Raw genomic sequence first — 13,715 nt, 5'->3', positions numbered from 1 at the left:
GTATGTGCTTTATCTACTTTTTCACCGTGAAACTCAACAGATGTCAATAAAATGATGAGCAATGAATTCAAGGAGGAAAAGAAGCAAATAAGCCAAAATAATTCCCACAATGGATTAGCAGTTTCTAAGTAATCAAGAATCTGTCTGAATGCCCACTGAGTCTGAAAGATCCATATTTTAGAGGAGTAAATTTGGGCAGGAAGCCTTCTTCCCCCCCCTCCCCCACAAAAGAGTTTCTTCATCCTTTTATTCTTAAAAAGAAATATTCTTGTGGGTCTATTTTTCTTTTTCTTTTTTTTTTTTAAAGCAATCGGGGTTAAATAACTTTCTCAAGGTTACATGACCAGTTATTTCTGGGTGTGGTACTAAGTATCAGAGCCCAGATTCAATCCCAGGTCATCCCGACTCTGGGGCCGGTGCTCTTACTTACTGCGCCACCTGGCTGCCCCTGTGGGTCTAATTTTTCTGGTAGAAAAAATTGCTCTACTGATTGGGAGAAGGGGTATGCAGTAGTCTTGCTATTTTGGGGTGGGGGTAGGGGAAAGACGGGGAGAAAAAATTGTAACACAAAATCTTGTGGAAATAAATGTTGAAAACTAAAAATAGGGGCAGCTAGGTAGTGCAGTGAATAGAGTACTGGCCCAGGAATCAGGAGGACCTGAGTTCAAATTCAGTCTCAGACACTTAACACAAAAAACTAGCCATGTGACCTTGGGCAAGTCACTTAACCCCAATTGCCCTACCTCCCCCCCTCCAAAAAGCAAAACAAAACAAAAAAACTATAAATAAATAAATATTTTTTTTTAAAAATTGCTCTACCAGTTACCAAAGTAACTCTGGTTACCTAGTACTGACTCTTCTGCTGCTTTTTCTTCCTTCTCTCCTGTCCTACCATCCCACTATTCTTTGGAGTTTTTTTAAAACAGCATGATAGGGGGGCAGAGCCAATATGGAGGAATAAACAGCATGATTACAAAGATGGGGAGGGCAATATTGCATAGGGTGGGTTGATAGTTTCATAGTTGATGAAACTTCAGTTCTCTGAAATTCCACTACCTTTACTCTACCTGTTCTACATGAATGAAAAAGCATTTATTAAGAATTTGCTATGTGTAGAGAATAGCATAAGTGTGTGTGGGGGGGGGGGATAGGATGGAGGGAAATATAGTCAGTCTTTCACAATATATCCACTATGGAAATGTTTTGTGTAATTACACATACACAACCTATATTGAATTGCCTATCTTCCTAGTAAGGGTGGGTGATGAGGGAGGAAGGGAAGGAATCTGGAATTAAAAGTTTTAAAATCAAATTTTTTTTAAATTTATCATTATTATTATTATTATTTTTACATGCAACTGGGAAATAAGATGTACAGGCACTGGGGTATGGAGATCCATCTTGCCCTGCCATAAAGTTAGAGGGGGATGAGAGAGGATATAGGAGAGAGCAGATTGGGGTGGGGGTATACATTGGAATCACTGTTTTGGGGTAGTGGGTAGGGGAAAGATGAGGAGAAATTTGTAACTCAAAATCTTATGGAAATGAATGCTGTAAACTAAAAATAAACATAAAATTTAATTTAAAAAAAGAATTCACTATGTGTCAGGCACTGTGCTAGGTACTGAGAGGTAGGGTACAAAAACAAAAATGAGACAGTACCTGTCCTCAAGGAGCTTACCTTTTAATAAGGGGTGAGAACACATATGAGGTAGATGTAGACAGAGACGGTAGTTTTGACCTGGTAAGTCACAAGGATGGTGAGTGGAGCCATGGGGCAATAGATTTTCATCCTCTTTCTAGAAGTGATTGAAGTAGTTTTTTGATTATTATTCCCAAAACAAGTGGTAGAAATGTAAGAAGTAATGAGAATACCTGGGCATTGTGATGGGGCAGATAGCCAGATGTCTGGGTTACATTAATATGGAATATGATTTGAGGCTAGATGTCAGTTGTGTGGGGGTAGTAGGTGCTTGTGCTTAGAACTAGTTATTCCTTGATGGGCACCCTTCCTTTTATGTTAGTGGCACCCCTCATTCCAAACTTCTCCATCAGGCATTGGGTGTATCTCTGCCCTTTTTTCCCCACTTTGGGGAAGGAGTTTTATTAAAACTTCCGGACTGGAAGTCACTTAAACCTTTATTAACACTTAGAACCATGCTAAGGGGATATACAGAAAATAAAAACACAGTCCTTGCCCTCAGGAAGATTCTAATGGAAGGAGCCACCTTACAACCAACTATGTACATATGGGATTTGTATAGAGTAGATGGAAAATAATCTCAAAGAGAAGGCACTATCAGTGGGAAATGGGGAAGGAATTGGTTTGGGAAGGGCCTCCTGCAGAAGGTGGGGTTTGAACCAAGTTTTGAAGGATCCCAAGGAAAGCAATAGACCAAAATGAAGAGAGAGCACATTCCAGGCATGGGGAACATCTAATCAAAAGGCAAAGAGTTAAGAAATGAAGAGAGAAATGAGAAGAAGGAAGGTATTGCTGGATTGTAAAGGATATGAAGAGGAATAAAGTGTAAGAAGACTGGAAAGACAGGAGGGGGTTAGGTTCTGAAGAGTTTTGAATGCCAAAAAAAGCATTTTATATTTCATCCTGGAGCTAAGAGGGAGCCACTGGAGTTTATTGAGTGTAAAAGAACCAAAGATACCTGAGGCAGTGGGCTTCAAAAGGGCTTAAAAAGACTCCAGATGTCTCTTCCCCTTTTCTAAATGTACTATTTTAGGCTCAGGCTATTTCTGGGTTCATGCGGTCTTTTTCTCTGCTGTTGGACAATTATAAAATAATGATTTGGAAATATCTCTTAGTATTGATCCTCTGTATTTTTGCCAAGTAATACCTCCCAGCTGTAATTATGTTTAATCTTTCCTTATAGGTATTTTATCACACAGTTTCCCTCTCAGTTGTATTTAACACCATAGGGAACATGTACAAGTCCACACTACCCTAAGAAGACATAGTAATTTACAAAAATTAATTTCTTTAAAAATAAATGGTAAAAACAAATCAAATAGATTTATGGGACAAAAATTGGTAATACAGCTCAGCATTCTCCTAAGAGTGTAAGAGTGATAGTGAGGTAGGGGTGGCTAGATGGTACAGTGAATAGATCACTGGCCCTGGAGTCAGGAGGACCTGAATTCAAATCTGACCTCAGACACTTAACACTTATTAGCCATGTGACCTTGGGCAAGTCAATTAACTCCAATTATCCTTCTCCCTCCAAAAAGCAAAAACAAAACAAACAAATGAAAAAAAAGAGTGATATTGAAGAAAAGTTTGCATTTTACTAGGTTTTTCCCCCCTTTGGCAATAGAAATGATAAAACTGTAGCTACTCACCAACTAAAATTTTTTATCACACCATTCTCTCCTGCCAGTTTAGTCATGGTGGTAGCAGGAGACAGTCCTAGCAGCAGTAGCATTCAGCATGGCATCTCTCTCTCTGCTCATCCCCAGCAGCCTTTCTGACATCGTCCCCTCCTGCTTCCTTAGGAATGGGTAATGGATAAGTCTCAGTATCCAAAGACAAATATAGGTGATACCAGTTTCTAGCATCCCACTTCTTTCTTCCCACAGGTCAGAATTTTGCAGTGCCTTGCAAAATCAGCTGTGGCATCAAAACCAGCTCTTAATGGAAGAAGGAACATTAACTTTGTATCCTAGCTAATCATCTCAGGGCATTATTCACAAGACACATACATCAACAATACATGCAATATACATAAAGTATATTATAAGTATTGTATACAGTAAAAGTATTACTTGAGAGGCAATTTTTGTGGTGTAGGTTTAAATTTTGTGCAGAACATATTACATGCATATGTTACAGAAATGTATGCATATACATGCATACGTAAGTACGTGACTATATGCAGTTATATGCAAAGGATATGTTAAGTTGGTAAACATTAGCAAAGTCATCTGGCTACATATATAACCGTTTCTCCTTCAAGTTATACCTAAAGTCAAATAGGTTTAGATATCCTATGATATGCTGACCTATATCTGCTCCTGATAGGACTTGTCAATCCCAATGAGAGCTATAGTTTTCATCTCTAAACCTGAACTTGTAGAGGGCCCAGGCTGACTGGCGGTGTTACTGTATTCTGTATGCTAGGTATCTCTACAGTTAAAGTTTCAGGCAGGAGAAGTGTTGCCTCTGGGTTTAATCTTCTCCCCTCATTTGAAATCTTTTTTGTTTTTGTTTTTTTAATCGCTCCTGTTGTTCAGTCATTTTCATCGTGGAACTCTTTGTTCATTGTCCAACAGTTCATGACCCCATTTGGGGGTTTTCTTGGTAGAGATACTGGAGTTATTTGGACACTAATTCAATTTCTAAGCCATTATATGGTTCAGTTAGTCTTTGTATAAACTGGTAGGAAGCCTCTTTTGCTAAGAACCCAGTGAAGTAGGTGTCCATCAGTTTCTACCTACATATCTAGGAGTCCAAACAACTCACTTCTAAGCAAAAATTGATTGTGGTGAATTTCTTTTAGAGAGACCCTACAGATCTCTAGGACTATTTTGTAAAAAGGCATATTGCCTGGTCTTTCCACATCCAGGAATGGAGATCTGCTAACTTGTATGTGCCCACGGTCATCAAGGTTTCTCAGCAAAACTGATTCTTTGTTGAAGGTCTTGACGCTGAGATTTGTTTTTTAAAGCAGTCTTCTGAACTGGTGTTGTAAGAAGGTATGAAGCTTCTTTCAACTTCTCTCTCAGCAAGAAGTGTGCTGCTTATGGATGTCCCATCCTATATGGATATATATATATATAGGTGGCTCTCACCCAAACATCAGTAGAAAGGATATGGAGCCTCCCATTATTCCTGTTTTACTTCCTTGTTTACTTAGAAAGTCACGTCTTATCTCCACTGAGATCTTCCCATCTGTGTTCCTTATCTGTTCAGCAGCATACAACTGCAAACTCAGGTTATGGGTCCCCTTGAGGGTAGCAAGGTGTGGATGGTTTTAGATGACATCATCCAAAGCTAACATGAACTTGAGCATCTTCAAGGTCAGTGCCTTGGTCTAAATCGATCTTAGTAGGAAGTGTATGCACTGAGAAATATTTTTTCCACAACATTTTAACAATTGTAGAAACTTTCTGGTTCCTGGTTGGATATGTTTGTACATACATTATGAAATGTTCAGTCATCGCCTACATAGGATTTATGTTTTTATGATCTCCTGCCAGAGATAGGAAGTCAGTGATGACCAAATCCAAAGGTTTGTTGGTCTCTGTGTTCTCCAAAGATGCAGGAGTGCTTGCCTTTATACACAAAAGACAAAGTCTCACACTTCTTGGTGATAGCAGCAGCTTATCTTGGGCCACTAAAATCTCTTTCTTACTAGTGCTAGGGTCCTCTCCTGACCCATAGGTCTAAAATAATCATGTAAAGATTTCATGACCATAGACCATACCTGTACAACTTATGGTCAGAGGCTGCTGACTGCCCTCAGGCTGCTTGCTGCCCATCAAAGGATTTCCTCCACATACAAAGGATGTTTTCCTCCCCATTTTTCACTGCCAGAAATCCTTTGCCATGCCACAAGAGGCCGAAGGGTGGTAAGTGGCCTGCTGGCTACAAGTTATGCAGGCCTGCCATAAGCTGATAAGTGCCAGGGACTATAAGTTGATTCTCTACAACTACCCTGTGTGGAATGAAGGCCAGTCCAGTACAGTAAGGTATCACACAGCTCCATCTTCTGCCATCGTCCCAACAGAAGACGCCGTCTAAATCTGGAACCTGAGTCTTTTTAGCATTTCTGCCTCACTTCCTGAATTGTGTCACTTCTCTCAGTCCTTCATTAGCCATCTACTTTCACTGCTAGTCTTCCAGACAAGTGAGATGAAGAACACTGATTCAGTGAAGCAAGGTTCACATAAATGGCTCTCAGGCTGTCTGGTAGAAATTCAAACGTTCAGCTATTGTGACATTTACTTATAGCCTAGATTATGCATACATATAGACTTGTGTGTGTACACACATGTGCATGTGTATACATATATGTGCTCTTACGTGCATGTACATGTATGTATTTGTGTGTGCATCTTTTGCTCTTTTAGATATTACTATGGCTTTGGTGTTACATGGCCTTTGGGACAGCGCATCTATACTGGCATCACCAATCATCATTCTCCTCACAAGGTCACCCAAACAGTTCATGACCATATTGTAAGAGAATCTTTTTGTAATATCGTCAGCCTCATACCCAGGGTCTACTCCAAAAATCAGTACTTAATTCTCGTTAGAAAATAGTTCATTTCACCTGTAGCTCTTATTTTTCAAAATATTGGTTCATAATGACAATATTGGATTAACTACATAATGAATGTGAATTAGCTGTGATCTTGGTCATTCTGTCAACCAAGTATCAGGACCAGGAAAGGCCTCATGTAAAAGGCAGCAGACGCTATTTCCGTGCTGTCTCCTCAATTAGACTGTGAGCTTTTTGAGAGCAGAGTCTGTCTTTCTTTGTATCCACCAGAGATTAGCACAATGCCTGACACATAGTAAGCAGTTAATCAATGCTTTTTGGCTAACTAACAAGAAGTGAGGAGGGAGAATAATGCAGATATGGGGTGTGGTTAATTGTTTCAGTAATGGTCAACTCTTTGTGATCCCATTTAGGGTTTTCTTGGCAAAAGTACTGAAGTGGTTTACCATTTCCTTCTCCACCTCATTTTACAGATGAGGAAATGAGGAAAATAGGATGAAGTGACTTGCCCAAGGTCACACAGCTAGTAAGTGTCTGAGGCCAGATTTGAACTCAGGAACATGAGTCTTCCTGACTCCAGGTCTGGGGCTCTAGATATGGGGTACAGTCAGTATAAAGACATGTGAGGAACAGCAAATTATCTAATATTGCTGAACTATGCCGTGCACTGAAGGAAATAGTGTGTGTGAAGCCTGGAAAGGTAGGATGGAATCTAGTTGTGAACAGGTAAGTCACTTAACCTTGCTTGAAACCATCAGTTTCTTCATCCATAGAGTGAAGGAGTGGGACGCGATGACCTCTGACGTCCTTTTGAACCCTAGAACTATAACTTAGAGAGTCTGTACTTGGGGTAGAGTAGAGTAGATGAGCTATGCTTTGAATTATTTTATTGTTGTTCTTTATGTTTTGGCTCTGTCGCTTTGTGAAGACCATGGTGAGTTTGATGGGCTTCACATCCAGCCAGTTGTTGGTAGCCATGATACATTGTTCTTTATGTCTCTTTTTTTTTTTTAGGTTCTCCAGCCTTTAGTGGTTCTAGCTTTTGGCTATGTTGGCCTATGTTGATCCTCTTGGAACAGCATCGGTGAGCTTACTATAAATGTGAAATCCTCCATCTGCACCAAACCACCAAGGGAGAATTTGTAGAATGAAAAAGAGAGCTCTAATCTATGAAAGAATTAAAGATCATCCCTTTTGTTGTAAACCCTTACCATTTGTTTCCACTAGGCATTTTATAGCTCTTCTACATCACCTTTTCCCTCCTCTTTTCTTTCCTTTTGTCCTTTCCCTATGGTCCTGGATAATCCAAAAATAACCATGAGGTTGGAAGAGTTAGGCATAGATGTCTATTGAAGAGCTAAAGATGGGAATTATGGATTTCTTGAAATATCCATGATCTCAGGCTTGCGATCTCTTGTCTTTCTTGACATTTCTTTTCAATTCATCCTGTATATTCAATCTCTTGCCAATTCTTGTCATTTCTACTTTCATGTTCCCTTTACTCTCTATTCATGCAACCGACACTTCAGTGCATGCCCTCATCGCCTCACACTTAAGCTACCACAATAGTTTTGTGGTTGGTCTCTGTGACCTAAGTCCCTCCCCACTCAAGTTCATCCTTCACTCAGCTGCTGAAGCGCACGTCTGCCCAAATCCTGCCTTCTCCATCCATTATTATCTCCATTCATCATCACCATGGCTCTCTATTACCGCTAGGATCAGATCTCAAATCTTCTGTTTGCCTTTGAAAGCCCTTTATCACCTTTCCAGTCTTCTTATGTTTACCCCCTCCTACAGATGGTGTGATGCAAGGATGCCGGCCTTCTTGCTTCTTGCTTTTTGCTTGCCCACAATGTACGATCTCCTGACTGTGCTTTTTACTGGCTGTCCCCCATGCCTGGGATTTCCTCCTTACCTCTACCTCCTGACTCCTCTGACTTCCTCCAGTACTCCTCTTCAGTCCTCCCTTCTTTCTCTCACTGGTAGTGCCTTCTCTCTGAGATCGCCTCCCTTTTCCACACTGTATATATCCTGTATGTACATGGGTGGTTACAAGCTGTCTCCTTTAGAATGTAAGCTCGTTAAGGGCAGGGACCGTGGTTTTTGCTTTTTCTTTGTGTCCTCAGCACTTAGCACATTACCTGGCATGTAGTAAGTGCTTAATAAATGCTTGCCGATTGATTATTGATTGATTAATATATTACAAACAAGTTATCCATCCTCCTTCATGTTATTTTTGACCAAGCATTTTTCTAATAGAATATTTATCTAATGTACCAGAAGCCTTTTTCTGCCTCTCTTAATATTTAATGGATGAAAGTGCCACACTCAAGCTCTCCATTTGTTGTTTGTCACCGTCAAGACCTGACTGGCCCATCTCTTTTTCAGTTCATGTATGTCCTTGATATTGTGTGTCCACGTGTACCAATCATCATTGATAATATGCTGCAGCCTGCTTATCCCACTAAGCATTTTTCTGTTGCCTTATGGGCAAACCCTATAATCATGGTTCTTCTGAGATCAAAATATTCTGCCATTTGAAACCACGTAATGTCAGTGGGAGAATATTAGTGTTAAAAATAGAATCTCTTGAGGCAGTAAGGGAACTACTTAGGATCATTAAAAGCAGTGGATAAATTTCCTAATTTGGATCTGGCTTAATCTCCTATTCTACTGGATCTAGATCATTGTCCCAATAGGCTAAATTATTGTATTGCTTGCTATAATCTGGGCAAGCAAGTCTGAGCTCTTTTTCATAATTATGGGTCTCATAAATAAAGTCCTATTATTTTCTGGGGCTCAGTGCAATAAACATGTCATCCAATCCAACCCAATCAGCATTTTTTCAACACCTACAAATTCCTGGGGACATCTCCTACAGAAAGCCTTCCCATTCCCTCTAGGTGCTAGAACTTTCCCCTCTAAGGTTACCATTAATCTACTCTATATGTATTTTCATGTACCAGTTTATGTTCATTTTGTCTCCCCCATCAGAATGTACATTCCTTGAGGTCAGAGACACTGTCTTTCTTTATATCCCTGGTACTTAGTAAGTAAGTGCTTGGCATGTAGTAAGCATTTAATAAATGCTTGTTAATTGATAAAAATATGAAATGAAAAATGACCCCTTCCCTCAAGGAGCTTATACTCTACTGTGGTTTGAATAAGACACAGAAAACCATATGTGGAGGAGGAAACTGTCAGTTATGGGAATCAGGAAAAGATTCCCATGAGAGGTGGCATCGGAACCGAGCCTTGAAGGAACCTAAGGGTTCTAAAAGGCAAGGGTGAGGAGGAAGGCACGGGGGCAGGGGGGAGATATGAAGACAAAAGTATAATAATCCCTGCCCTCAAGGACATGGCAGGAAAAGGCAGAAGTTGGAATGTTGAGTTCAGGGAACAGCAAATAGATCAGTTTTCTTAAATGTAGTGCAAGTGAAGGGGAGGGATGTGTATAACTAAAATGTAGTCTTCAGAGGTAGGCTGCAGTCAGATTGTGGGGGCTTTAATCGCCAAACAGAGGAGTTTTTATTTTATGGGCTTTATTATCATCTCTGTGCAAATGAATCACACAGCTATGTATCGATCCAGTCCTAGTCTCCAGAACTCTAGGACCGCATCACCAAACACCTGTGGAACATTTCAAATAGGATGTCCTATAGGCATCTTAAACTTGTTGCTGTTGTTCAGTTGTTTCAGTCATGTCCAGCTTTGTGACCCCATTTGGGGTTTTCTTGGCAGAGATACTGGAGTGGTTTGCCACTTCCTTCTCATTTTACAGATAAGGAAACTGAGGCAAACCGAATTAAGTGACTTGTCCAGGGTCACACAGCTAGTAAGTATCTGAGGGTAGATTTGAATTCAGGTCTTCTTGACTCTAGGTTGGAAGCTCTATCCATCGTGCCACCAAGCAGCTCATCTCAAACTTAACAAAGCTAAAACTGAGCTCATTATCTTTCAACCCACTCCTCTGCTGAGCTTCCTTACTATTGTTGAGGGTTTCTAAGCTAAAACAAAAAGTCCTTTGTTGGCATTTAAAGCTCACTACAGCCTAGTCCCATCCTATATTTTTAGCCTTCTTTCACATGACTCCCCTCCCATGTTACCTGTGGTAGAGACAAGTTGGCCTGTTTTGTAGTAACCTTATTAAGATCAGAGCTATAGGAAGAATATCAGACTAGACCACCTGCAATTCATCTGAAAGTCTTGAGAATTTCAATTTTCACATGTCATTTGGTTTTTTCCTCTACCTTCCCAAAACTTTCTAGATGATACAAATAATGCAGTTTTTGGTTTTGACCCATAAAATGAGTCCTCTTCCTTGATATTTTCAGAGAGGCCTCAAACAGGGGGAAAAATGATTTTAAAATTTTCTTTTCAGTTATTAAAGCAGTTCTGTATGTAAAAGCTTCATTCTGACTTGAGAATTTGTAGATAATTATGAAAACATAATCAGAATCTATATATGTAAGCATTTCTGTAGATAGGCATCTATAGCTCTTTAGGCAGAGCTAAACAAGGTTCAGGACTTTGCTCTACTTTTTCTGTAACTTTTTTTTTAATTACCAACTAAACCTTTTGTTTTTTTTCTTTTGCCAATTGGAAAACATGGAGGAACCAACTTCATATATTCTAACCCATAAGTGGAAATTATCTGATCTTATTGTCTTTCTCAAAGTAAGGTTTACTAATCAATGAAGAGTTAGAGCTTTTGCACCTTTATCATTTTCCCCCTTTTGAGGTTATATTTTAACCTGAAATCATGCTATGAAAAGAGGAGGGACATGGTTTTAAACATATTCCCTTGACTCTGTTTGATTTCAGGTAAAGGTCAAAAATACTTGGGACAGCCGGTCATGCAACAGAGTTTCACATTGTTCAAAAGTTCCCATAGCCAGACTCATTATATACGTTCAAAAAGGAAATAGCACAGTGAGGAATCTGAGTCAAAAGGATCCTGCCCTTACCTTCAGAAGGCCATCTTCTGAACCTTCCTAGACACCTACATTTTTCAATACCATTCCTTTTGAGTAGCTCTTGGCATCTTCCCTTGAATAGTGAACAATTTCCAACAGTTTAGAAATAATTCAAAGTTATATCTACATTCAAACTCAGAGCAAATAAAATCACATTTCCAAAATGTTCCAGAGCCTACAGCTTAAGAGCAGGATACGATTTTATTTCCCAAATCAACAACAATATCACAACAAACTATAAATTGCTACAATAAGTAAAATTAGTAGAAACATTTGTCCATAGTACTTATTAAGTACATACAAGGACTTTCAAATACTTTTAGGTTTCTTTTTTGTCAGTTTAATATATCCTAATGCAAAAATCAGTCATTAGAAATAAAGAAAATAATCACATTTTGGGGTTTTACACATAAAATTAAGACATAATTCATTCCAAACCAATTATTGGGGGCAAAAATTCAGAGGCTCTTGGCAAGAGACAAAGCTTCTCAATGAAAATGGACTTCCCAAGGTACTGTTAACTTTAACAAACTGAATATACTTATTTTTGAATACTTAAGGCAGAAGGACATTGCCTTCCAGACAAAAGTCATTAATAAGTAATACCTCATAGTTAAAAAATCACAACATTTAGATAAAGAGAGGAGCTAATGATCCAGTACATCTTTACTTCCAAATTATATCTCAAACCGTATTCATAACTAGTTTTCTTCACTGCACTGAGTCTCTCATTTACAAATTAGTGTTTCCTTAATTAAGTGAAATTCATTACAAAACTTTATTTTTCCCTTGATTAGAATTGAACGGTTTCTCATCTTGTCAAGTAAACTTCTTCTAATTTGGTTTCTTACTTTTGTTGTTGTCATTGAGTCATTTCTGACTCTTTGACCCCATTTGGGGTTTTCTTGGCAAATATACTGGAAGAATTTGCCATTTCCTTCTCCAACTCATTTTACACATGAGAAAACTGAGGCAAAAAAAATTTAGGTGACTTGCCCAGTGTCACAGAGCTAATAAGTGTTGCAGGCCAGATTTGAACTCAGGAAGAAGAGTCTTCTTGACTTCATCTGTACCACCTACCTGCCTCCTGGTTTCTTACTTAAGAGTTAATAAATGCTCAGTCTCTTTTAATTCCAGTTAAGTGACTTTGCTTTTAATTTACCTAGGCAATTGAATTCTGCTAAATCCTTCATAGAAAACTACATTTGCCCATTCTTAAAGAGATATATTACATTTTCCCAAATTATTTGCTTATATTTATTTTCACAAGCCTCCTTCATTCTAAGTTGGAGAGAAGAATGAATACCTGTTAGGCAGTTCTCAAGCACCATATTGAGATACCTATGCCTGAAAGCTTTATACAATGAGATAATAGGATTTAAAGATGAAAGAGACTTTATAGATTATTGACTCTCATTTTAGAGATGAGAAAATGAGACCCAGAGAAGTTTAGTAACTTCCTTTAAGACCTCACATAGTAACAGAATTCTGATTCAAATTGAGATAATATGATTCCAAAACCAATACGCTTTTCAGGGTGCCATTTTGCTTTCAGTATGAGGAATTTTTTTTTAAGTTAGTCTGATTTCTGCTGCCATATTCAATAGTTTTTCCTGATGTCTTCTTTTTAAAATTTTTATTTTTTATTACCAAGCCTGATGAACTTAACAAATGTGAACACTTAAGTATACAGGAAACAATTCAAAAGAGGGTCACATATGAAACTGGATTTCTGTTAACATTGTCTCTTTTAAAAATGTATATTAAATTTGGCATGATAATAATTTAACTGGCTGTTTGTCTTTATTCCTGTCTAAGTATCTCTTTGCTCTCTTCTGTGTATTTTTAAATGTTTCATTAATAGTCTAATTTTTTCTTTTCTTTTCATTTCTTTTTTCACATCACTATCATTTTCTTCTCTCCCCCATAAAAGCCCTCTCTTATAACAAATAAGTGTATAGCCAAGAAAAATCAATCAACACACTGATCATTGCACTAAGTTCTTAAGTTTTTCAGAATTGTTTACTTTTACATTATTGTAGTGATTACATAAATTGTTGTTTTACTTTTTTGTATTATTTAAATAATTTATATTATATATATTTATAAAATTTATATAATTTTGTATTATTTCCTTCTACATCAATTCATACAAGTCTTTATAGGTTTCTCAGAATTCCTCATATCCATAATTTCTTAGGCAATAATAATATTCCACTACATTCATATAGCACAATTTTGTTCCTATACCACAATTTGTTCATTTATGAACCCATACTTTGTTTCCAGTTCTTTGTTATAATAAAAAAGAGGTGCCATAAATATTTTTGTACATGTGGGTCCTTTCCCTCTGCCTTTGTCCTCTTTGGGATATGAGCCTCATTGTAGTATTACCGGCTCAAAGGGTATAATTTCATCTTCTTAAATACCACTGACATTTCCACACTTAGTACATTGGGTACTGCAATGTTTTTTTCTCATTGCTTATGACTACATATTGCCCATA

At 38.2% G+C, this 13,715-nt stretch overlaps 1 protein-coding gene across 1 annotated transcript in view; it reads left to right on the top strand.

Moving 5' to 3' along the window:
- The window catches only part of OTOA (otoancorin), an 82,349-nt gene extending 69,356 nt beyond the window's left edge, over positions 1-12,993 (top strand). The window contains exon 28 of the mRNA XM_069084938.1: positions 7,248-12,993. Coding sequence (XP_068941039.1) covers positions 7,248-7,321 — 74 coding nt within the window. The 3' untranslated portion in view covers positions 7,322-12,993. The remainder of the gene's footprint in view (positions 1-7,247) is intronic.
- Positions 12,994-13,715: the final 722 nt, after the last annotated feature.

This window comes from Petaurus breviceps, unplaced genomic scaffold, assembly GCF_028583685.1.
Source record: "Petaurus breviceps papuanus isolate PSGF00001 unplaced genomic scaffold, PetGlider_PUasm1.0 175, whole genome shotgun sequence".
Lineage (NCBI taxonomy): Eukaryota > Metazoa > Chordata > Mammalia > Diprotodontia > Petauridae > Petaurus > Petaurus breviceps.
Note: the sequence above shows the minus strand (reverse complement) of the source record. Positions and strands in the feature narration are given on the sequence as shown.